Below are 26753 nucleotides of genomic sequence, written 5' to 3'. Positions count from 1 at the left end.
GGAATCATTCACTATCATAGTCAGTCTCACCTTCACTTAGTTGAGGGATACTAACATCACCATCTGCACTGAGGAATATCTGAGATTTCTCAGGGTTCACGTGCATGCCCCCGCCACCACGTTCGATCACGGAAATAAATCCACTTAGATTTACGTGCCTTAAGATGTCCAGAATTTGAGGACGGTCAAGATGATATGAATCATAGCGTGTTGAAGCTAGAAGGACATTGGTGTCCCATCTTGTATAAAGAACACCTTCATACCGGCTCAGGACCTCCCTATCGAATTGATGTTGAAAAAAGAGATGTAGGAGCACGTCGCTCAATTCACCTATCAATGGTATACAATTCGAATGAGGAATTTGGAGGTTAGTGGCAGCATTATATATCGGGAGAGATAGAAATTCCTTTAAGATGTGGGAAATCACACCCAGATTGTGTAGACACTTTAAGGTATTCCATAGACGTTCCGTAGAAACATACCGGATACTATGACTCAAATCCACACAGACTATTTTCTCTACACCACTTTGACCATCCCAGAACCTTTGGTGGTAATCCAACATTTCATTATAATAAAATAATCTAGACGGAAGATTGTTTCTTATCACTAGAAACTCCCGCATTAAGATATTAGCTAACACTTTAAAAAGTAGTACATCTATTGGAAGAGATGGCGCAGCCATACAAGGCCAATCACCAGCATTGATGAGTGGGCGCCTGGCACAACAATAGCCAAGCTCATCTTGCCTTTCCAGAGTGAAATGTTCCTGCAAAGTCATACCACCCCTACCATATTTATAGGTTTTGTATACCAATTTGGGATGAAATGAAGAATAACCTTCGTGTATATGCGACACCATGGTATCGATTTCTTCGGGTAAGACGCCCCGCTCTCTCCACATATCATTCGAATTATAGAGTCTCCTGACCTCATTAATCAATTGAAGTTTCCAAAAACTACCATGAAATCTCCGGCGAAAAGTGACGTTGTGATTACTTATAGATCCAATGAAAACTTTTGAGATAATACAAAAAGTGGTCATCATTTCTTCCTCTTGGTAAGTTGGCTGGTTTCTTCCCATTCTTTCTTCTTTCCACTAATCTAATGGTTTCATTCTCCCATCGAGAGGTTATGATACTAGCAAGAGTCCTATTCTTCTCCTCTCGATCCTACCTTGGGTTATGTTTGACAGGGATGGTCAGTGAACTTCTATTAGTTTCAAAGGAGGATAGAGATCCATTGGGGAAGGCTCGAAAGGTTATTCGATATCAAAGGTTGACCCTCGACGTGCCGCAGCCACTATTTTTACTCCTTTTATGCAATTATGAACGAAACTTTCTCGATTCCAATGCAACTTATCCTTTTGGAGTTGACGTAACAAACTATGCGAGCCTCCCGATGAAGCCAACAGAAATCCTATCCGAATACTAAAAATAAAAGGCAATTTCATTATGGTGGTATACCAGCCGCCAGTTCTGGAACTTCCAGTTCCAATCGGAGCATATAGATTCGTAAATGGATTTGTATGTATAGCCACTTCAGTCGTGCTCCTCGTTTCTCGAATGGAAAAAAAGTATCTTCTTTCTGGGAACATGCTAAACCAGAAATTCTTATGTTCGTGATTCTTCATCCACCGATGCAGAAAATCTTCCAGTTTTCCATTCTCATATGAGGCAGGAAAGTTTATGGGCAACAGGTCGGCACGAAGTGATTCATCATGTTCAAACATGAACCTTTCGCTCGTTGGGGACGGTTTATAAATCATCAAATTCCCACAAATGGAATGAGAAGTGGGTCCATGTAAATGATCGAGACCTCGCAAACAACAACGTTCCTTCCCCATATGGAGTTCGGGACCCAAGGGCAATCGTTGAGTGAACTGTATCTTATTCGTATTAGTTGACCTAAGCCGCACCATTATTGCAGGGGTGGGGCTCGGCCTCCGAACCGTACGTGGGACGAGTTTCTGCCTCATACAGCTCGGGCCGAAGACCGGGGAAGTTGAGGAGAGATGGGGAGACCCAACTGCTGCCGGTCGGGACGGACAGGAAAGGGGGCGGGGATAAGCTTGTGAAGAAGCAAGCTTATTGCCCCACCCCCCAAAAACAAACCGACCCAGCAAGAAAACGTATGCGATTTAGCAACAAAGCGCTCATCCCTTGCTTGCTGCTTCGCGTTCTTTCTATTCCATCCCAGTCCATTCCGGGATAGGCGGCTAATAGAATCTAATATGTGCAGTAGTCGTCATCTGACCAATCGGCTCGGACACCAGACCACTTGTGTCCGCCCATTCTGTCTCGCCCTAAATGGAATGGCTCTCTTAGTTACGCTGTGCCCCGACCCGAGTCCCCACGTCCGCTTTTATCCGCCCGCAACCCGGCCAACACAACATTAGGGCCGTCCCCCCCATTCTATGCTGACCCGGGCCGGGGCTCGCTTTTTGGGAAGCCCGTTCCCACCGCGTGTTGGAAATATGCCCTAGAGGCAATAATAAAAGTATTATTATTAAATTTCCTTGTTCATGATAATTGTCTTTTGTTCATGCTATAACTGTATTATCCGGAAATCGTAATACACGTGTGAATACATAGACCACAATATGTCCCTAGTGAGCCTCTAGTTGACTAGCTCGTTGTGATCAACAGATAGTCATGGTTTCCTGGCTATGGACATTGGATGTCGTTGATAACGGGATCACATCATTAGGAGAATGATGTGATGGACAAGACCCAATCCTAAGCCTAGCACAAAAGATCGTGTAGTTCATTTGCTAGAGCTTTGCCAATGTCAAGTATCTCTTCCTTCGACCATGAGAGCGTGTAACTCCTAGATACCGTAGGAGTGCTTTGGGTGTATCAAACGTCACAACGTAACTGGGTGACTATAAAGGTGCACTACAGGTATCTCCGTAAGTATCTATTGTTTTATGCGGATCGAGACTGGGATTTGTCACTCCGTGTAAACGGAGAGGTATCTCTGGGCCCACTCGGTAGGACATCATCATATGCGCAATGTGACCAAGGAGTTGATCACGGGATGATGTGTTACGAAACGAGTAAAGTGACTTGCCGGTAACGAGATTGAACAAGGTATTGGATACCGACGATCGAATCTCGGGCAAGTAACATACCGATAGACAAAGGGAATTGAATACGGGATTGATTAAGTCCTTGACATCGTGGTTCATCCGATGAGATCATCGTGGAACATGTGGGAGCCATCATGGGTATCCAGATCCCGCTGTTGGTTATTGACCGGAGAACGTCTCGGTCATGTCTGCATGTCTCCCGAACCCGTAGGGTCTACACACTTAAGGTTCGATGACGCTAGGGTTATAAAGGAAGTTTGTATGTGGTTACCGAATGTTTTTCGGAGTCCCGGATGAGATCCCAGACGTCACGAGGAGTTCCGGAATGGTCCGGAGGTAAAGATTTATATATGGGAAGTCCTATTTTGGCCACCGGAAAATGTTCGGGATTTTTCGGTATTGTACTAGGAAGGTTCTAGAAGGTTCCAAAGTGGGGCCCACCTGCATGGGGGGACCCACATGAACGTGGGTAGTGGGGGCAAGGCCCCACACCCCTGGTCAAGGCGCACCAAGATCCCCCCTTAGAAGGAATAAGATCATATCCCGAAGGGATAAGATCAAGATCCCTAAAAAGGGGGGATAACAATCGGTGGGGAAGGAAATGATGGGATTTCTTTCCTCCCACCTTGGCCAACGCCCCAATGGACTTGGAGGGCAAGAAACCAGCCCCTCCACCCCTATATATAGTGGGGAGACGCATGGGAGCTTCAGACGAAGTTCTGGTGCAGCCCTCCCCCTCTCCCAAGTCGTCCTCCTCTCCCGTGGTGCTTGGCGAAGCCCTGCTGGATTGCCACGCTTCTCCATCACCACCACGCCGTTGTGCTGCTGTTGGATGGAGTCTTCCTCAACCTCTCACTCTCTCCTTGCTGGATCAAGGCGTGGGAGACGTCACCGGGCTGTACGTGTGTTGAACGCGTTGGTGCCGTGCGTTCGGCACTTGATCATCGGTGATTTGAATCACGACGAGTACGACTCCATCAACCCCGTTCACTTGAACGCTTCCGCTTAGCGATCTACAAGGGTATGTAGATGCACTCTCCTTCCCCTCGTTGCTGGTTTCTCCATAGATAGATCTTGGTGACACGTAGGAAAATTTTGAATTTCTGCTACGTTCCCCAACAGTGGCATCATGAGCTAGGTCTATTGCGTAGATTCTTTGCACGAGTAGAACACAAAGTAGTTGTGGGCGTTGATGTTGTACAATATGCTTACCGTTACTAGTCCAATCTTGTTTCGACGGTATTGTGGGATGAAGCGGCCCGGACCGACCTTACACGTACTCTTACGTGAGACAGGTTCCACCGATTGACATGCACTTGGTGCATAAGGTGGCTAGCGGGTGCCAGTCTCTCCCACTTTAGTCGGAACGGATTTGATGAAAAGGGTCCTTATGAAGGGTAAATAGCAATTGGCATATCACGTTGTGGTTTTGCGTATGTAAGAAACGTTCTTGCTAGAAACCCATAGCGGCCACGTAAAACATGCAAACAACAATTAGAGGACGTCTAACTTGTTTTTGCAGGGTATGCTATGTGATGTGATATGGCCAAGAAGAATGTGATGAATGATATGTGATGTATGAGATTGATCATGTTCTTGTAATAGGATTCACGACTTGCATGTCGATGAGTATGACAACCGGCAGGAGCCATAGGAGTTGTCTTTATTTATTGTATGACCTGCGTGTCATTTAACAACGCCATGTAAATTACTTTACTTTATTGCTAAACGCGTTAGCCATAGAAGTAGAAGTAGTCATTGGCGTGACAACTTCATGAAGACACGATGATGGAGATCATGATGATGGAGATCATGGTGTCATGCCGGTGACAAGATGATCATGGAGCCCCGAAGATGAAGATCAAAGGAGCTATATGATATTGGCCATATCATGTCACTACTCTATTTGATTGCATGTGATGTTTATCATGTTTATGCATCTTGTTTACTTAGGACGACGGTAGTAAATAAGATGATCCCTTACAAAATTTCAAGAAGTGTTCTCCCCTAACTGTGCACCGTTGCTACAGTTCGTCGCTTCTAAGCACCACGTGATGATCGGGTGTGATGGATTCTTACGTTCACATACAACAGGTGTAAGACAGTTTTACACAGCGAAAACACTTAGGGTTAACTTGACGAGCCTAGCATGTGCAGACATGGTCTCGAAACACGGAGACCGAAAGGTTGAGCATGAGTCGTATAGTAGATACGATCAACATGAAGATGTTCACCGATGATGACTAGTCCGTCTCACGTGATGATCGGACACGGCCTAGTTGACTCGGATCATGTAATCACTTAGATGACCAGAGGGATGTCTATCTGAGTGGGAGTTCATAAGATGAACTTAATTATCCTGAACATAGTCAAAAGACCTTTTGCAAATTATGTCGTAGCTCGCGCTTTAGTTCTACTGTTTTAGATATGTTCCTAGAGAAAATATAGTTGAAAGTTGATAGTAGCGATTATGCGAACGGTAGAAAGCTTATGTCCTTAATGCACTGCTCAGTGTGCTGAACCCCAAACATCGTTTGTGGATGTTTCGAACATCGAACATACACGTTTTGATAACTACGTGATAGTTCAGTTAAATGGTTTAAGTAGAGGCACCAAAGACGTTTTTGAAACATCGCGGAACATATGAGATGTTTCGAGGGCTGAAATTGGGATTTCAGGCTCGTGCTCACGTCAAGAGGTATAAGACCTCCGACGATTCTCTTAGCCTGCAAACTAAGGGAGAAAATCTCAATCGTTGAGCTTGTGCTCAGATTGTCTGAGTGCAACAATCACTTGAATTGAGTGGGAGTTGATCTTCCAAATGAGATAGTGATGTTTCTCCAAAGTCATTGCCACCGAGCTGCTAGAGCTTCGTGATGAACTATAACATATCAGGGATAAATAAGATGATCCTTGAGGTATTCACGATGTTTGACACCGCGAAAGTAGAAATCAAGAAGGAGCATCAATTGTTGATGGTTGGTGAAACCACTAGTTTCAAGAAGGGCAAGGACAAGAAGGGATACTTCATGAAATGGCAAATCAGCTGCTGCTCCAGTGAAGAAACCCAAGGTTGAACCCAAACCCGAGACTAAGTACTTCTGTAATAAGGGGAACAGTCACTAGAGCAGAATTACCCTAGATACTTGGTAGATGAGAAGGCTGGCAAGGTCGATAGAAGTATATTGGATATACATTATGTTAATGTGTACTTTACTAGTACTCCTAGTAGCACCAGGGTATAAGATACCGGTTCTGTTGCTAAGTGTTAGTAACTCGAAATAAAAGCTACGGCATAAACGGAGACTAGCTAAAGGTGAGCTGACGATATGTGTTGGAAGTGTTTCCAATGTTGATATGATCAAGCATCGCACGCTCCCTCTACCATCGAGATTTGGTGTTTGCGTTGAGCATAGACATGATTGGATTATGTCTATCGCAGTACGGTTATTCATTTAAAGAGAATAATGGTTACTCTATTTATTTGAATAATACCTTCAATGGTCTTGCACCTAAAATGAATGGTTCATTGAAATCTCGATCGTAGTGATACACATGTTCATGCCAAAAGATAGTAATGATAGTACCACCTATTTGTGGCACTGCCACGTAAGTCATATCGGTATAAAATGCATGAAGAAGCTCCATGTTGATGGATCTTTGGACTCACTCATTTTTGAAAAGTTTGAGACATGCGAACCATGTCTATTGGTATATATGCATGAAGAAACTCCATGCAAATGGACCGTTTGAACTCACTTGATTTTGAATCACTTGAGATATGCAAATCATACCACATGGGCAAGATGACTGAAAAGCCTCGGTTTCAGTAAGATGGAACAAGATAGCAACTTGTTGGAAGTAACACATTTTGATGTGTGTAGTCCAATGAGTGCTGAGGCATGCAGTGAATATCATTATGTTCTTACTTCACAGATGATTCGAGTAGATGTTGAATATATTTACTTGATGAAACACAAGTCTGAATTATTGAATGGTTCAAGTAATTTCAGAGTAAAGTTGAAGATCATCATGACAAGAGGATAAAATGTCTATGATAAGATCATAGAGATGAGTATCTGAGTTACGAGTTTTGGCACACAATTAAGACATTGTGGAAATTGTTTCGCAATTAATACCGCCTGGAACACCAAAGTGTGATGGTGTGTCCGAACATCATAACTGCACCCTATTGGATATGATGCATACCATGATGTCTCTTATCGAATTACCACTATCGTTCATGGGTTAGGCATTAGAGACAACCACATTCACTTTAAATAGGGCACCATGTAATTCCGTTGAGATGACACCGTATGAATTATGGTTTAGAGAAACCTAAGTTGTCGTTTCTTAAAAGTTTGGGGCTACGACGCTTATGTGAAAAAGTTTCAGGCTGATAAGCTAGAACCCAAAGCGGATAAATGCATCTTCATAGGACACCCAAAACAGTTGGGTATACCTCCTGTCTCAGATCCAAAAGCAATAAAGGATTGTTTCTTGAATCAGGTCCTTTCTCGAGGAAAGGTTTCTCTGGAAAGAATTGAGTGGGAGGATGGTGGAGACTTGATGAGGTTATTGAACCATCACTTCAACCAGTGTGTAGCAGGGCACAGGAAGTTGTTCCTGTGGCACCTACACCAATTGAAGTGGAAGCTTATGATAGTGATCATGAAACTTCAGATCAAGTCACTCCCAAACCTCGTAGGATGACAAGGATGCATACTACTTGAGAGTGGTACGTAATCCTGTCTTGGAAGTCATGTTGCTAGACAACAATGAGCCTACGAGCTATGGAGAAGCGATGGTGGGCCCGGATTCCGATAAATGGCTTGAGGCCATAAAATCCGAGAGAGGATCCATGTATGAAAACAAAGTGAAGACTTTGGCAGAACGGCTCAATGGTCGTAAGGCAAAGGAGTACGGATGGATTTTAAAAGGAAGACAGACAATGATGGTAAGAATTACCATTAAGAAAGCTCGACTTGTCGTTAAGATGTTTTCCGACAAGTTCAAGGAGTTGACTACGATGAGATTTTCTCACTCGTAGTGATGCTAAGAGTTTGTTGGAATTATATTAGCGATTACTGCATTATTTATGAAATCTTGCAGATAGGATGTCAAAACATTGTTTCCTCGACGATTTACTTGAGGAAAGGTTGTATGTGATACAACCGGAAGGTTTTGTCAATCCCGAAAGATGCTAATAAGTATGCAAAGCTCCAGCAATCCTTCTAAGGACTGGAGTGAGCATCTCGGAGTTGGAATGTATGCTTTGATGATGATCAAAGATTTTGGGTTTGTACAAAGTTTATGAGAAACTTGTATTTCCAAAGAAGTGAGTGGGAGCACTATAGAATTTCTGATGAGTATATGTTGTTGACATATTGTTGATCAGAAATGACGTAGAATTTCTGGAAAGCATATAGGGTTATTTTGAAAGTGTTTTTCAATGGAAAGCCTGGATTAAGCTACTTGAACATTGAGCATCAAGATCTATAAGGATAGATCAAAATGCTTAATAATACTTTCAAATGAGCACATACCTTGACATGATCTTGAAGGTGTTCAAGATGGACCAGTCAAAGAAGGAGTTCTTGCCTGAGTTGTAAGGTATGAAGTTAAGACTTAAAGCTCGACCTCGGCAGAATAGAGAGAAAGGACGATGGTCGTCCCCTATGCTTAAGACATAGGCTCTACAGTATGCCATGCTGAGTACCGCACCTGAAGTGTGCCTTGCCATGAGTCAGTCAAGGGGTACAAGAGTGATCCATGAATGGATCACAGACAGCGGTCAAAGTTATCCTTGGTAACTAGTGGACTAAGGAATTTTCTCGATTATGGAGGTGGTAAAAGAGTTCGTCGTAAAGGTTACGTCGATGCAAGCTTAACACCTATCCGGATAGCTCTAAGAAGAGATACCGGATACGTATTATGGGGCAACAATTTAGAATAGCTCCAAGTAGAACAGTTATTTGGAATAGCTCCAAATAGAGCGTGGTAGCTACATCTAGGAGATGACATAGAGATTTGTAAAGCACACACGGATCTGAAAGGTTCGGACCCGTTGACTAAAACCTCTCTCACAAGCAACATGATCAAACCTAAAACTCTTGGGTATTAGTCACATGGCGATGTGACCTGTGAGTGTTAATCACATGGCGATGTGAACTGGATTATTGACTCTAGTGCAAGTGGGAGACTGTTGGAAATATGCCCTAGAGGCAATAATAAAAGTATTATTATTATATTTCCTTGTTCATGATAATTGTCTTTTATTCATGCTATAACTGTATTATCCGGAAATCGTAATACACGTGTGAATACATAGACCACAATATGTCCCTAGTGAGCCTCTAGTTGACTAGCTCGTTGTGATCAACAGATAGTCATGGTTTCCTGGCTATGGACATTGGATGTCGTTGATAACGGGATCACATCATTAGGAGAATGAGGTGATGGACAAGACCCAATCCTAAGCCTAGCACAAAAGATCGTGTAGTTCATTTGCTAGAGCTTTGCCAATGTCAAGTATCTCTTCCTTCGACCATGAGAGCGTGTAACTCCTGGATACCGTAGGAGTGCTTTGGGTGTATCAAACGTCACAACGTAACTGGGTGACTATAAAGGTGCACTACAGGTATCTCCGTAAGTATCTATTGTTTTATGCGGATCGAGACTGGGATTTGTCACTCTGTGTAAACGGAGAGGTATCTCTGGGCCCACTCGGTAGGACATCATCATATGCGCAATGTGACCAAGGAGTTGATCACGGGATGATGTGTTACGGAACGAGTAAAGTGACTTGCCGGTAACGAGATTGAACAAGGTATTGGATACCGACGATCGAATCTCGGGCAAGTAACATACCGATAGACAAAGGGAATTGAATACGGGATTGATTAAGTCCTTGACATCGTGGTTCATCCGATGAGATAATCGTGGAACATGTGGGAGCCATCATGGGTATCCAGATCCCGCTGTTGGTTATTGACCGGAGAACGTCTCGGTCATGTCTGCATGTCTCCCGAACCCGTAGGGTCTACACACTTAAGGTTCGATGACGCTAGGGTTATAAAGGAAGTTTGTATGTGGTTACCGAATGTTTTTCGGAGTCCCGGATGAGATCCCGGACGTCACGAGGAGTTCCGGAATGGTCCGGAGGTAAAGATTTATATATGGGAAGTCCTATTTTGGCCACCAGAAAATGTTCGGGATTTTTCTGTATTGTACCAGGAAGGTTCTAGAAGGTTCCGAAGTGGGGCCCACCTGCATGGGGGGACCCACATGAACGTGGGTAGTGGGGGCAAGGCCCCACACCCCTGGTCAAGGCGCACCAAGATCCCCCCTTAGAAGGAATAAGATCATATCCCGAAGGGATAAGATCAAGATCCCTAAAAAGGGGGGATAACAATCGGTGGGGAAGGAAATGATGGGATTTCTTTCCTCCCACCTTGGCCAACGCCCCAATGGACTTGGAGGGCAAGAAACCAGCCCCTCCACCCCTATATATAGTGGGGAGACGCATGGGAGCTTCAGACGAAGTTCTGGCGCAGCCCTCCCCCTCTCCCAAGTCGTCCTCCTCTCCCGTGGTGCTTGGCGAAGCCCTGCTGGATTGCCACGCTTCTCCATCACCACCACGCCGTTGTGCTGCTGTTGGATGGAGTCTTCCTCAACCTCTCCCTCTCTCCTTGCTGGATCAAGGCGTGGGAGACGTCACCGGGCTGTACGTGTGTTGAACGCGGAGGTGCCGTGCGTTCGGCACTTGATCATCGGTGATTTGAATCACGACGAGTACGACTCCATCAACCCCGTTCACTTGAACGCTTCCGCTTAGCGATCTACAAGGGTATGTAGATGCACTCTCCTTCCCCTCGTTGCTGGTTTCTCCATAGATAGATCTTGGTGACACGTAGGAAAATTTTGAATTTCTGCTACGTTCCCCAACACCGCGCTCACGGCCCGGCTGGCCTGCCAGCGGTAGTGGGAATTCTCCCGTTCCCTGGTCAAAAAAGGGTTGGTTGGATGCGGGATCTACTCCACGAGGAGCGGTACGGACGTAGATGATATCATCACGACCTCTCTTTGCGTACCGCTAGGGATGCTTAACGCCACTTCGCCAACTGGCATTACCTGCGCTTTCGTGTCTCTCAGTGTGGTCAGCACTGGGTGTTTCCGAGCAGCGAGGCTTACACCCATTCGCATTAATTCATCCAAAGTTCCTTACCCTTATGCACGAATTTTGGAATAAGCCATCTTCCTATCAAGGTTAAGGAGTCAACTGAGCATCTCAGCGGCGGGATTGAATACCCGGACCGAATCAGAGTTCACGCCGCCCGCCCAGAACAAATAGAATAGGAGGCGTGGGCCACAGGTCGCACATAAGCCATCGGGTCGCACGACAGAAGAACACCCAACATAAAGATGCACACTCCTCCATGTGAAATAGAAAGATTCATCTTCACTTTTTTGTAGTAGTCGTGACCAACAACCATCAGCAGTCGGCTCGTTGGTAAGGCGAGAGCTTCAAGCCCGCTTTCTGGTGGCACACCCCCCAAACAAGCACCACTCGACGAGGGGGGGGGGCGGGGAAAGCTACATGCCCAAAACCTTCGACCCTTCTTTCTATATGGGGGTGCCCGGGGCACCTCATCTTGTCATTTTGTTGCTCATTCCCCTTAGGCCGAAGTGTTTGGCCTTTACTTCGGAGCGCCCGCTCACGCTTCGCTGACCTATCGCGTGGTAAAGAGAAGAGAGTACGAAAGAATTGTAAACAGAGCAGACCGCAGAAAGATTCTAAATATGACAAGTCCCCCATGGATTCGATAATAAGGAAATGAAGAACGGGAACGAAATGAAATAAAGCATTTCTAGCGGATGAGCTTCTCTCCATTTTGTCTGGTAATAGAATAGGGCGGCTTGCTTTGACCAACACTCCACTTTTTGCTCTGTCCATGGAGCGTATGAATTTCCTTAAATGTAGATAGACCAAAAAAGGGAATAAAGGGATAGGAATAGGAATTATAGTACCATTGGAAGAAGAGGCACCAGTGGGAACATCTCTACTGACGAACCATTTCAATAGTACGGGTGCTGCCGTGCCACGGGGCACGACCATGGAAGTAATGAAAAAGAAGAAGTTCTGTAGTTGGACCATCTGCTCTATCCGTTCGATTTGAGCTTCTCCAGAGAAGATGAGACGCTAAAAATGAAAGTGTTCGCAACGCATACCGAAAAAGGGTACCTATGTTGCCGACCATTAATGACTAGTTCGAAGACCAGGAGCAGGGGCACGTGCCAAGAAAGATTTGTTACTTTCCCTATGGTTTTCGAACGTTTTCAATAAAACCTTCTCGTAGAAGTATTTTCACAAAGTTTTCGGTAATATTAGTAGATGCTATTCGAACCCTTCCTTTTATTAAGATTCGAATTCTTATTCTTATTATTATCTAATTATTCTTTTTTTCATGTATATGCGTCAGACACAATCTACTGATTGATCTATATTCTGATACCCTACTATATCATAGTCTCTACTACTAGTATTTTTAATACCTCAGGAGCTCATGAGACTCTTTTAGTGAAATTCATAAGTCTCAATTCCCGAGCGATCGCACCAAAAACTCGAGTTCCTTTTGGATTTCCTTCTTGATCAATGACAACCGTCATCATATCGTATTATCATACCGTTGTCACGTTTGAGTTCTTTACATGTACGTACAATTACAGCTCGTCTTACTTCTGTCTGATCTTTCTAGAGGCATTTTGGGCACTGCTTCTTTGATTACAGCAACAATAACGTCACCAATATGAGCATATCAGTGATTACCAGCTCCTAAGATTCAAATACATATCAATTCGATAGCCCCACTCCGTTGTTATCCGCTACATTCAAAAGGGTCTGAGTGAGATGGATCTTGGAAGTCTGGTTTTTGATTGGATAGTGATCTCGGGCACGAGTGGTTGATCTTCGTGGGCCGTGAATGGCCATGGAAAGGAGTATTGATGTCAATATGTTCGATCGAGAAGATTGGACGATGAAAGACGGATCCTTTGTGGTTTGAATAATAGGCTGTGGTCTCGATATTGGGCTATGGGCTGATTGCTTTCTGTATGAGCCTCTTGTGATTGGGCTCTCGTGGGCGGATTACCCGATGTGTACTCATCTTCCAACAAAGAGGAGAAGACATAACCAGAAGAATTGTGAGAAATAAGTTAATTTATCAAGTTGAGGCATTTCGATTTGGATTTCAAATAAGAAAGAAAAGACTCCTGCGCCCTCGAGAGCATTCTCTTTCACTTGCATTTCTTCCTGAAGTTGGCTCGAAGACCTGTCCAACCTTGATTTTCCCAGTTATTACTCGAGCGCGCTGAGGCAACTCTGAACTAAGCTCAGGGGAGGGGTAGTAGGTATGCTTCAAACCCTCTGGCACCTTGAAGAACGATGGCACTAGATCGGGAAAGATGAATGACCAATGAGGACAGGACAATGGGGGAAGTTGGTAATAGAGAATCCTCCCTTCTTCTTTGCTTTCTTGCCTGAAAAAATCCAAAACTAACCATTGGAACCTCATGGGCCACCGAGTTAGGAGATTCATTTTCTTTATTACTTTTACTTTTTTTTACTAAGTTATTCTAAAAGATAAGAGCTAACCGACCATCCTGATTGAATGTTTGAGTACTCGGAGTCTCTCGTAAGTATGGAAAGAAAGTCTCTTCTTTCCACAACTCCTAAATTTCCCATCAGCCTATCCAATCTAATTCCAGACAGAGTCAGTAGACCTTACTTTAGTGTAGGTAGTGTCAGATAATTAGGAAGTCTTGATAGTCTTTCGTATGATCTCTTCTTCAATCCTAGGAGCAAAAAAGGAATGTCCTTTAGGGACCTTTGGATAAAAAGATTTCCGACCTCTTACTTTCGTAGTTATGAATTGCGGAATAGAATCAATTATGAAATTCATAAGTATATATCCCTCATCCCTATTGGTATCGGTTTGGGCCACTACCCAGAACCCTGCCAGAGCCCTATTTTTAAGAAGAAATTGACAGTCTTTTTTAGAACTAGAACTATGGTAAAATCCAGTATCGACAGGCCTAGTTCTTTTCCTTTGCTTATGCAGGGCAAGAATTTGTCGAGTTCAATCAGTACAATAAGAAATCCTAAGTATTTTTTTGGTCAGGCGACACCCAGATTTGAACTGGGGATAAAGGATTTGCAGTCCCCTGCCTTACCGCTTGGCCATGCCGCCAAATCCGATCCAAAATAGAGCAAAATCTTATTCATCCACATTATTTCACTAATTTTTATTCGTAGGAGGGGATTATTAAACCCTTTTTTATTTTTTTAGATCGTTGAATCCCTTTGTACTTATCCCTTTCCAATCCCTTTTAATAAATTCATTATTGTTTTTTATTGGACCCAGTTTTATTCTCTTCGATTGATTGTATCTCAAAACACACATTGCTTAAATACCTTCTCTTTCTATTGAAAAGAGAAAGGATTTCCAGTCACAGCAAATTTAGGAAAAATTGGAACCATTAACTATATTATTTGTTATTATTTGTTATTTTTATAAATTCTATTTGTTAGTAGTGAACGGTTCTAAAATGTGTATTGTATCCCAAATAGTGTTTCCTTAATGGCATAACAAAGTCAAATTGATTTACGGCTAATCAGTATCAATTAAAAAAAAGAGAATTATGATATTGATATAGTGTGACCTGACCCCTGTTGCTCCAAGTGAAATTCTTTCTAGGGTTCTTAAAGATATTCTCCATTTTTTCCCTTTCCCTACAATAAAGTATAGTCTGAAGGCTAGCACGCACCATTCCTCGCTTATGATAATCTAAGGCCAAAAAGAAAGAAGGCTCACACCATAATAATACATACCCTTTTTCCTCGATTGTCAAGGTCATGGATTTGGATCGATTTCGGTTTTACGGGCTTCATACATTGTTAAGAAAAGTACTCTGCATTGGAAAGCATCACGTTCTGGCCACACACAAAAGAAGTCGGTGGAAGGTATGGAATTTCTCGGCTGAAGGTCAGAAAGAAAGCAATCACCAGTGCTCTCGGTTCCAGCAACGAGTCTTTTCTCTGAGAATTAAGGAAAACAAACTAACCTTGTCTGTCTATGTTCACCTTGACATGAAAGACTCTTTTCCTAACCTGACTGTTCTACCTGGCTAGTTCACTTCACTTTTCGAGGGATCCTGGATTGGAGTTCACTTGTCTATGAGTGTCCGAACAGCTTCAGATCCTTCCAAGGCGCAGGGGTTCTCTCTCCATTCACTTTGAGCTGGGTTTCTTGTGATCTTTTTAGTAGTTTTTCCGTCCCATTTTTTTGGTAAATTAAGTCTTACACAGCTGTCCCCAAGGATGTCCATTCCATTCGGCAGGGACTCCATCTCGCATTCGATCTCCCTCCTTTCCCTGAAAGAGTCGAGGTCTCTCTGGACTTCTCTTTTGCCTCTCTACCAGATTCAGAAAAAGGGAGGAAGAGGGCCTCTCGACGGGAGTGATTCCTCGAAAAGAGATCGTTCCCAGCATCCTCGAGTTCGTAGTCAAACTCACCTTCATCCACCTTTCATGGACTGGCGCGGGCAAGCGCCGATGTCTGGAGTAGGAGATGGAAGCTTGGGTTGAGGAGGCTGTCAACGAGTCATCAAAGGCGATAGATTGGTTATATTCGGATTCGTTTGATTTTGCTTTTCTTTTTTTTGGTTGTGAGAGGTCTGAGTCCACAGTTGGGGTAGAGGCGTCAGATGACAATTGAAGTAGGGGTCTGCCTCTTTCAAAGGGAAGCAAGAGTCTCATAGGGAAGGAGATCCTGCACAGACCAATCCCAATCAGGAAGAGAGTCTTGTTGTCAATGAAAGCAATTTTTCTATGTCACATATCTGCCTATCTCGTGTTGTGAGCTATAAAGTACCCACCAGGGGGGGTGGACCAAGAAAGAGGCAGACGATTGGGTCCTTCCCATCCTTTGTGATGTCAGTCTCTTTGTCATTCTTTCACCCTTGTTGAGTAGCGAAGTGAGCATACTCAAGATCCAATTCATCAATCATTTGAGTTGGTACGAACATAGGAATCCAGACTCCGCTTGATTCGATCTTCAATTTTGACCTTCATCAGTCAGGAAAAAGAAGAAGGACCCACTTATTCCACTCGGAGAGACCGAACCATGCAACAACAAAAAAAGAAAAACTGAAGGAAGTTCTCTTTCCATTCCAACTAAACTAAGTGAAAAAAGGGGGAGAGCAAAACAGAAACACAGGAACAAAGAAACTATGTCCAAACCAATGAGTCCTTTGGTCGACTCTAAAGAATGTATCGGGAGTTGGGAGTTAGCCGTCTCATAGGAGTGCTAGCTGGGTTTTTCACGGAGTTTCTTCGTACGATTGAAAAAAAGAGTGCTCTAGGTCGGAGAAAACAAGAAGAAGATTGTTCACCAGTCTGTCTCCCAACCTCTTTAAAGCAGCTACCTACCGTGATCTGGTCTTGGGACAGCATTGGCACCCCCGTTTGCTGGATCTTCTAGGCACTCTAAAGCACTTCCACGAGAGACAGATGGACTTTGAGTTATAGACGGAGAAGAGCCTTTAGAGGATCAAGAGTGATTCCTCAATAAAACAAATGGGATTTTGAGGGAGGGCTGAACGCGATGTACTGAAGGGTTCGCTTTCGCTGATCGGCGCCAGTCTTTCCTGCTATGAATTTCCCAGGTCGGGAGGGGCCCTTTCCTTCTACCTTACTGAACCCATTCACCAATGATTGGATCACTCAAAGCTAAAGACCAATTCCTTCCTTTTAGGTGGTCTAGGTGGCTGGGATACTATGCCCTTCTTTTTAGAGGCTCAAAGACGAGTTCTTTGAAGGAAGCAAAAGAACCCATGTGTCTCGGATGAAGTCTACCCTCTTTTTGTGCCGGGAAGAAGAATGAGATCCAACTCAAAGTCAAGGAAAGCGGCCTAGACCACTGACTTTTGATGGAAGGCTTCTGAACATGGATTGGTCTGATAAAGCCAATTTTTCGGCGAATCAAATATTTTCTGAGAGCACTAGACCTTCTCTCTTTCAGGATTGATTCCCACTCACTGCCTGATAGCAGGCTTGGCCCATGAGACCTATTGTCTTATTGTACTGGCTCACTTCACTACTTTGGAGGATGGGTTTTTCCCCTTTTTGGTTCGCAAACGCTCTAACCCATCGAGAAGCTCCATCCAAATTGGAGTTGATGTGAGCACTTCCCCAGAGGCAGAGGCTTTTTCTACAAAAGGGTGGGAGCATAAAATGTAGGTGAGTCAATTGCGTGTGGCCTTCAAGTATTTTGTATTGTAACAATATTAGATCGGCATCCAAACAAAGGTGCATGTACGGTTCCTAAGGGATACAATTTTGTCCTAATCATCGAGAAAGATGAAATAAGTTGATAGCGCGATCTCGTACTAACACATACTCTCTAAATATTTCAGAACTTGCATGCGGCCTTCAAGCCACAACCGCGGTATGAGTTCTGATCTCAGACTTTGGTTTGGGGGCTGCTGGCCCCTTCGCGTCGACAAGGAAACTGTGGACGACAATGGGTTTAGAATTCGAATAAAAGTAAGACCCTATCGAACAAATAGAGGAAAGGGCGGGAAGGGGAAAAAGTAAAGTCTAAGCGACATATGGCACGAAAAGGAAATCCAATTTCGGTAAGACTTGATCTGAATCGTAGTTCAGATCCAAGTCGGTTCAGTGAGGGCGACCGCGAAAGTCACCGAATGGGTTCGGTCCGTCTTTTCCTGATCTTTGTTTGTCCCCCCAAAAAAGGTGTGAGAGGATGTTGCAGATGTCCGGGACGGACACGACTTCTTCTAACGCTAGAAGACCACAGGAAGAAACCCGGGACCAGAGCATGTCATGAAAGACGCACACGGGGCGGGCGTGCTTCGACCGTGTCTCCGGGGCACAGTTGAATGTAGATATCATGAACGCGAGGATAAGGATACCAGGCCGAGAAACCCGGGCAAGTACTCCCCTAATGTGCCGATCTCTAGCGCATCCAGGGCCCCGGCGCCCAGCTCTGCTGGAGAGGCCGTCACTGATCTGAAAAGTGCGTCTGCGGTTCGGATAGACTGATTCTGCGAACGCCTAGCCCCAGGAATCAATAAAAAAACAAGTGCTAAGTTTCATTTCAGATCAGTGAATAAACCAAAAAAGAGACCTTTCTCGCTCGACGCCACACTATGCTCCGCTTCAACAAATGAGAGTTTTCGGTGGAACCGGTGAACCACGCGAGCTGGTTAGATGCGTGGGGCAGAGGGCTCATAGTACCTGATAGCGCAGCTATGCAGTGGAAGGGAAGGAGCCTAAATCGACCCCCTTCTTTCTTTTTTATTCAAAGACACAAAAGCAAGCACAAAAGAGATTGGACTCTCGGATGAGACTAAGCAGCTACCGTTCCGACGCGCCCGTGACCCTATCTTGATTCAAACCGAAAACCCTCTCTAAGGTGGAGCCTAGTTGAAGCTGTCATTCAAAGAATAAATGGGAATCCAAATCCACTTTTAGGGATATAGATGAAGTCTCGCTCAGTAAAGAGAGTTGTAGATTCGTAGAAGAGGATCAGAGTACGCGCGCTACAAAAGGCAGCTAGCCAATGAAAGTAAGTGGAAAGAATATATTACTTTTGTACTGACCCCTCCGGGGCCCCCGGTTGTTTTGGCGCGCCCTACCCCAACGTTAGACTATTGCCTTTTTAGCCTACGCTTGCTGCTTGCAGCATGGATTCGATAGATCTATCAAATACATGCTTCCCCCGCCCCGAAGCGAGACTCTATCTAGATCTCAAAGAATAACGAGCTAGGTGGCCGGCGGGCAAAGAAAGGGGGCGGGGCGTTTACTTGAAAATGACAACCGCCTGTTCCAGCAGCGGGGGCCTTGCACGAAAGCAAACCAACGATTAAGTAGCAGTTGCTTTCGCTGATGGGCCCAGTGAGGGGGGGCATTGTCCCTCAGTTCTTACCAACCTCAGGTGTGTACATCTAACTTATTATCTTCTTTTTTCATGCAAGCCTGACCTCAGCTGTCCATTTCTTATTCATTCAGGGCGCCCCTAGTGGACTTGGCGGTGCTCCTTTCTCAAACCAGAACAACTCTGAACGTTAGGGAAAATAAGGGAAGACCACCTGAGCGAACCGACCGAAGGGACTTTACTTATCCGAACCGAACGTTAGCGGCTTAAGCTAAGCCTATCACGAGCTGCGTTGCTGCTTGATCGGCGGGGAGGAAGATCTCAAAGTATGGGGCAAAGGATCAAGCACTTTGACTTTGCTTTGTCCCCCGGGATCCACCACAGGTTGGGTTTGAGAGCCGTGTGATGGGTGACTATCTAGCACGGTTTAGAGAGCACGTGTATGTAGTCTGCGCTGGTGAATGGAAGCCCCCGCCGCAAAAAAGAAGCGGCTCTTCCCACGGCTCTGTCACCATTGACTCTATTTATTATTATGGTAAATCATTGTATCAAGATGTCAATCTTAGATCTTATTTTAGTTCGATACGTCCACCTACGAAACTCGCCCTTGGCTTTCGTCTCGGTAGGTGTATTATTCTACATTTTCCCAAAAGGACATTCATTCATTTCTTTCTTCCCGGGCGATCACCACGACTAAAACGAAAACAAGACAAGAAATCAAGACCCGTACTACAGGAAAAGGGCTGGTGGCCGACATTTGGGAAAGTCGGGCCGATCGGGTGTCTTCATTCAAGCGAGGGTACAGAGGAAGAACGAAACGAAGTGAGAGGCCGGGGGGCAGGGAAAAGAGTCGAGTCGATCGACCAGGAGAAGCAAAACGAAATCCGGATTTGGCCGAAAAAGATGCAACGTTATGGATACCATGACCGATCACCATCGAGAAAGAAGAATTTTGATAAATCACTTCGGGTGAGCGGGGCCTTCAAGCGGCCTCAATACGCCGAGGTTGTAAATGACATACCTTTCCTTATGGGAAATGCCGCCTCCTTACTAAAAAGGAATAGAATCAAGTTATTTTTACCAAAGAAGTCCCGCTCTGACGGCCCGACGAGTCATCTACTAAAAAGGACCCTCCCCGCTGTGCGCCCCTCCTTGAATTATTCGGTCATGCAATACTTTTTTAATACTAAGAATAAAATGCATTTCGACCCCGTCCTAGTTCTCAATCATTTCGTGGCACCGGGTGTGGCTGAACCATCTAGGATGGGGGGAGCGAAGGGAGGAAGCTTAGATAAGAGAATACGCTCTCGCATCGCTTTTTTTTAGAAAGCTCTACCAGCGAGAAAAAGTGTTTGGCCCGAGCCAAAAAGAGGTTGATCCACTTCATTCGCCAAGCGAATGATCTTCGCTTCGCAGGAACAACAAAAACCACCATATCGCTCTTTCCTTTCTTCGGTGCTACCTTCTTTTTTCCAAGGGATGGGGTTGGGGTGTATAATAACCCTTTTTTTGAGTATGCCCGGAAACAACTCCTAGCTCAATTTAGGATCAAATGTAGGAACCTCATGGGTAAGGATAAGGTAATGGAATTGATAGAGAAATTCATAGACCTAGGTAGGATAGGAAAATTGATAAAGGGAATAGAGATGATGATAGAGATCATACTGAGAAAGAGGATAATTCCGTACGGGTACAACTCTTATTTGAACGAAGTGCAAAAAATGCGATCTTTTTTGTCTAATAGAACAAACACTAATACCTTAATTGAGTCGGTAAAGATCAAATCTGTTTATCAAAGTGCTTCTCTGATTGCTCAAGACATCTCTTTTCAACTGAGGAACAATCCAATCTCATTTCGTTCCATTTTTAGTAAAATAGTGAAGGATATTCCATTAATAATGCCAAAAGGGGTGGAGGGGATACGTATTTGTTGTTCTGGTCGATTAGGGGGTGTGGAAATAGCTAGAACTGAATGCGGAAAGTATGGAAAAACATCTTGTAATGTATTTAACCAGAAAATCGATTATGCTCCTGCGGAAGTATCTACTCGTAACGGAATTTCAGGTGTCAAAGTGCGGATCTCATATAGTCAAAATAAGAAGGGACGTGCTATATCCGAAATGTACGAAATATAGTAAATATTTTAAATGCAGATGTAGTAGGGGTCGCGAACCGGATGGTACACAACTTGGTTTTGGAAGATATGGCACCAAAAGTTGTAGAGCTGGTCGTCTTTCATATCGAGCCATTGAAGCAGCGCGTCGGGCTACAATCGGACAATTCCATCGTGCTATGAGCGGACAATTCCGAAGAAATTGTAAGATATGGGTAAGAGTTCTCGCAGATCTTCCTATTACGGGGAAACCCGCAGAAGTTCGAATGGGAAGAGGAAAAGGAAATCCGACGGGTTGGATTGCTCGTGTGTCCACGGGACAAATCCCATTTGAAATGGATGGTGTGAGTTTGTCAAATGCTCGACAAGCCGCTAGATTAGCGGCGCATAAACCATGTTCGTCAACCAAGTTTGTTCAGTGGTCGTAACGTAATTGGTTAGTGGGGAAAAACCGGGCCGGGACTCAAAAGAATTTGGCGAAGTGTTTGTTCCTGAATGAGGGAAGTGGAAAGACAAAGAGGGATAGGGAGCTCGCCTCCTTCTTTTTTGTAATCGCCGAAATTGTACGACGACCCTTCTTGTTCCAGGCATACGACCCTGAGACGTGACGGTGTCACTTTTCCGGCCCGGTAAAGTGACAGTGATATAAATAAGAATAAGAAAGAGAAGCGTGATGTTGTCGTGTTGTCAGCAATCAAATTATCGTAAATAGATAGTACGGTTGCGTTGTTTCAATTTCTGTTCGTACTCTGATTGCTGTGGCTGCAGCTCGATCTTGGCAAATCTCTCAAATGGATGTCAAAAATGCTTTCCTTCATGGTGATCTACATGAGTTTTTTCTATATGCAGCCACCTCTGGGTATTGAAGTTCCTGATGGTCATGTTTGTCGCCTTCGAAAGGCCCTCTATGGGAAAAAAGCAACCACCTCGTGCTTGGTTTGAGCGTTTCAGCTCTGTGGTTCAAGCTGCTGGTTTCTCTTCTAGTGAGCATGACCCTGCACTTTTCACTCATACATCTGACCGCGGTCATACCTTGCTTCTTCTCTATGTTGATGATATGTTGATCACTGGAGATGATCAGAAGTACATTGCTTTTGTTAATAAAAAGTTGAGTGAGCAATTCAAGATGTCAGATTGATTTTCTCTCCGTTATTTTCTGGGAATTGAGGTTGATAAAACTAATGATGGTTACTATCTCTCTCAGCATCGCTATACTCAGGATTTGATCTCACGCTCAGGTCTTACTGATACACACACTGCCGCTACACCCATGGAGCTCCATCTCCAATTGCGCCCTAGTGATGGTACTCCTCTTGAGGGATACCACTCGCTATCGTCATCTTGTAGGCAGCCTTGTGTACCTCACTGTGACCCGGCCTGACATTGCTCATGCAGTCCACATTGTCAGTCAGTTTGTCAGTGGTTACTTGAGGGAGATGCAAATACTTCATTCTTCCATAGTGCTGGCAATGGAAGACACATAAAATGTAATATTGCTTCTTTGGAACATGAAGGAAATGTTATACAAGATGAGAAAGAGTTGCAAGAACACATTTCTAGTTACTATAAGAGACTATTTGGTTCAGAGGACAGGGGGGACATATCTCTTGGTGGAAGCCCCTTGGTCAACAGAGCACATGCTATCAGAACTAGACAATGAAGAGTTGACTAAGCCTTTCACTATGGAGGTTTTAGAGTTAGTAGTTAAAGAGATGAAAACCAATACAGCTCCTGGCCCAGATGGCTTACCAGTAATCTTTTAGAAACATTTTTGGGAGATGGTTAAAGAGATGGTCAAAAGAATGCTTGATAGCCCGCATGCTGAGGAGTTGCAACTTAGAAGACTTAATTATGGGGTGGTTACTCTGATTCCTAAAACGAAAGATGCTGCAACTATCAAGCAATATCGGCCAATATGTTTATATTATGTTTGTTATAAAATTGTGACTAAAGTACTGACAAATAGGCTTGAGAGAGTTGCAGATAAGGTGGTGAGTAAGAGTCAGACGGCATTTATGAAAAACGGAAATATTTTAGATGGGGTGGTCACTATCCATGAGGTGTTTCATGAGCTTAGGAGGACTAAACAAGAGGGGGTCATACTAAAGCTAGACTTTGAAAAAGCATATGACAGGGTGAATTGGGATTTTCTACAAGAGGTTTTGCTTAAAAAGGGTTTTCTTTAGTGAGAAGTGGAGAGGTTGGATTAAACAAGTGGTAGAAGGAGGTGCAGTGAGTATCAATATTAATGGAGAGGTTGGCCCATATTTTAAGAGCTACAAAGGATTTTTGCAGGGTGATCTCACCTCTTCTTTTGAATTTGGTGGTGTCACAGAAAAGGGGGTCACTCAAGTGTACGGCATTCTTTGTCCGTCCAGATCGCGGTACATGTTCGGACTGCTCTGGATTGTAGAGGAACGAATTTCAGGCTACTTTAGATGGGGTGGGTTGCACCCATTCTCGGTACGTACAAGGTGGGCACCCATTCTCGGTTAAGATGGGAAATCCTATAGGGGTAGAAATGCTACATGAAAAAAATCCGCTCTTGCTGTATTAGGAATTGAAAGTAAGTCAACTCCTTCCTCTTAGAGCAACTTGTCGCAGCTGTGACTACTCTTTCTATTTGAATTGAATGTCAGCGAATCACTTGTTTCACTAATGTGACTAGTCTTGACTGCAGGTTTTTTCTTTCTATAGAGAAGTGACTGCGCTAGAGATGCTTATTAAAGGTTTGCTTGGTGGCTTCCTTGCTTGACAGGCTTTCCTTGTTGATTGGCTTGGTCTACTAGTTCCCGGAAATCACTTCCTCTAAGTCTTAAATAGCAGAACCTACTCTTTCTTCAAAGAATGTATCATACCTAAGAAATGATTTCTCTAACGAGTCAAATCCGTTGTGAAATAAGGAAATGCGCGGATCGCTTCTTCTACCCTTCTCTTATTCGCATTTCCTGCTTACTATTGAAAGAAAAGCTGTTACTGCTGCATATCCCCTTTTTCCTCTAATTCGAGCGAGTAAAGGCGCAGCTTCCTCATCTTTGCTTTATAGTTTGATATAATATAGAATTGGATTTTGCTTTCCTTTAAGGAGCTCTAGCTATCTTGCTGATCCACCAGTTCATACTATTAATGAAAGCTCTTTCACCCTGCCCGCGGGTAATCCCTTACTGAGCCTACTCAAGCAATCTCCCATTAGCCGCTCTTTACTTTATAGTCAAGCGATTGTAAACTCCTTATTTAGGCTAGCGACTTTGCTGATTAACAAGATTATCGCATTGGAGCTGTGACAGTTATGTAAACTACTTCTCTAGCAAGTAATGAATCTGAGGTCAAAGCCAATGAGTACGCCGGATGTTGCATTTTCGCAGTGAGGGAAGGTTGGCTTGACAGGCTTCGTTCTGGATGTTGTAATCTCTTCTCATGGTCTTTGTTCGCTTTATTATCCCGTTGTGAGAATGGCTAGGACTATGGATCCACACGCCCCCCCTCTAGTCAGTACTTTCCGAGTAGCGCAAGGCTTCTTCGTTGGCAAATAAACGAATTAATGAACTAATTTCCTAATATGACGTGAACTTGAACTAGCATTGATCAAGTCCATGAGCTCATAAGAAGGAGTTCTTCACGTGATAAAGTCCACGGCTTAGCTTAATTCAATAAAAAAGAAAGTATCCAATCGACTTTAGGAGCGCCATATGTTTCTATCTGAAACGGTAAAGCGAGGCTCGCTATAAGGGTCATAGCTAGTTCAGGATTGGTAGGAAAGTAATACAAATGATTGTAATATGACAACCCCCAGGGGAGCTAGCCTTTGTGTTAAGATTAAAAAGAAGAGCCCTCTTTTCATACGACTCGGTGATTCCATTGCTCTATCCGGCCGCAAGATTCGATCGCGTACAGCACGAGCACGAGATGGGTTGGGGACTTAGAAATGAGCTATGCTCCAAGAATTGACCCCTGAACTACCTTTGCCCGCCTTTTCTTGTAGAATCCATTCCCCCTCTTTTATATATTTAGAATGCTTTTAGGGCTAGTGGAATGAGGCTGGAACCCATCAATATCGCTAAACCGGGAGAGTTGCTTGTGTTGGGTTCAAAGTTTCGCTCTACCAAGGCAAGATATAATATGCATCCAGCTTTAGCTGAATATCGTGAGTGTTCCGCGAAGTCTGCTAGCCATTGGCGTTCAGGATACTCCTTTCTGTCTTTGCGATGTTTGGTTATAAGAGAATGTTGCTCTTCAGAAAACGCGTATAGTGGCCTTCGTCGATGGGACAAACGCTCCAGTGTATGCGTTACAAGGCAACTAGCATTTTGTCATGGAAGTTCGTGAAAGAATGTTCTTGTTTTTCGTTGGAAAAACCAACGCCGACGTCAAGATCAGTCTCCTTTCAAAAGTGAGCGAGCAGAGCTGAAAAAGATGGAGTTACCTGGAGATGAGATTTCTTTCTACGGATATGAAGGATAGAAATATGCTATTTGCTGCTATTACAACGAATCAACCAATTCATAGTAAGTGTTCCCGTCTTCCCGATCTACATGATTTTTTCCCAACCAACATCTCTCAGAACTTTGCTATAACGCCAAACTTGGATATAACGCCAACGCCTGAGCGAATTGCCGGCGTCACAATAGTTTTACAAATAGAAGAGTATTTGGGCCAAAATGAGTCCGAACAGGGAGCAGTCAATTTAGCTAGAACAGTATTGGGAGCCCGCCACCGAAATGGCGAAACTTGGCAGGGCATATTAGAGGATATTCGGGCGGGTGGTGGTATGGATAATTTTATCCAGAATCTGCCTGGTGCCTACCCGGAAACCCCATTGGATCAATTTGCCATTATCCCAATAATTGATCTTCATGTGGGCAACTTTTATTTATCATTTACAAATGAAGTCTTGTATATGCTGCTCACTGTCGTTTTGGTCGTTTTTCTTTTTTTTGTTGTTACGAAAAAGGGAGGTGGAAAGTCAGTGCCAAATGCATGGCAATCCTTGGTCGAGCTTATTTATGATTTCGTGCTGAACCTGGTAAACGAACAAATAGGTGGTCTTTCCGGAAATGTGAAACAAAAGTTTTTCCCTCGCATCTCGGTCACTTTTACTTTTTCGTTATTTCGTAATCCCCAGGGTATGATACCCTTTAGATTCACAGTGACAAGTCATTTTCTCATTACTTTGGCTCTTTCATTTTCCATTTTTATAGGCATTACGATCGTTGGATTTCAAAGACATGGGCTTCATTTTTTTAGCTTCTTATTACCTGCGGGAGTCCCACTGCCGTTAGCACCTTTCTTAGTACTCCTTGAGCTAATCTCTTATTGTTTTCGTGCATTAAGCTTAGGAATACGTTTATTTGCTAATATGATGGCCGGTCATAGTTTAGTAAAGATTTTAAGTGGGTTTGCTTGGACTATGCTATTTCTGAATAATATTTTCTATTTCATAGGAGATCTTGGTCCCTTATTTATAGTTCTAGCATTAACCGGTCTGGAATTAGGTGTAGCTATATCACAAGCTCATGTTTCTACGATCTCAATTTGTATTTACTTGAATGATGCTACAAATCTCCATCAAAATGAGTCATTTCATAATTGA

At 43.9% G+C, this 26753-nt stretch overlaps 1 protein-coding gene, 1 non-coding gene and 2 pseudogenes across 2 annotated transcripts; 2 read left to right on the top strand and 2 right to left on the bottom strand.

Moving 5' to 3' along the window:
* Window positions 1-1221: 1221 nt before the first annotated feature.
* On the bottom strand, window positions 1222-12544 carry LOC119321843 (annotated as a pseudogene).
* Window positions 12545-14269: 1725 nt separating this feature from the next.
* On the bottom strand, window positions 14270-14340 carry TRNAC-GCA. Its single transcript has one exon. It is a non-coding gene; the product is annotated as a tRNA-Cys (tRNA).
* A 3399-nt stretch (window positions 14341-17739) lies between these two features.
* LOC119325302 lies at window positions 17740-22015 on the top strand (annotated as a pseudogene).
* A 3475-nt stretch (window positions 22016-25490) lies between these two features.
* Window positions 25491-26753, top strand: LOC119320327 (ATP synthase subunit a-like). Its single transcript, XM_037594433.1, has one exon. It carries the CDS (start codon window positions 25593-25595, stop codon window positions 26751-26753), a length of 1161 nt encoding a protein of 386 aa, XP_037450330.1. The 5' UTR covers window positions 25491-25592.

Source organism: Triticum dicoccoides, chromosome 6B (genome assembly GCF_002162155.2).
Source record: "Triticum dicoccoides isolate Atlit2015 ecotype Zavitan chromosome 6B, WEW_v2.0, whole genome shotgun sequence".
Taxonomy (NCBI): domain Eukaryota; kingdom Viridiplantae; phylum Streptophyta; class Magnoliopsida; order Poales; family Poaceae; genus Triticum; species Triticum dicoccoides.
Note: the sequence above shows the minus strand (reverse complement) of the source record. Positions and strands in the feature narration are given on the sequence as shown.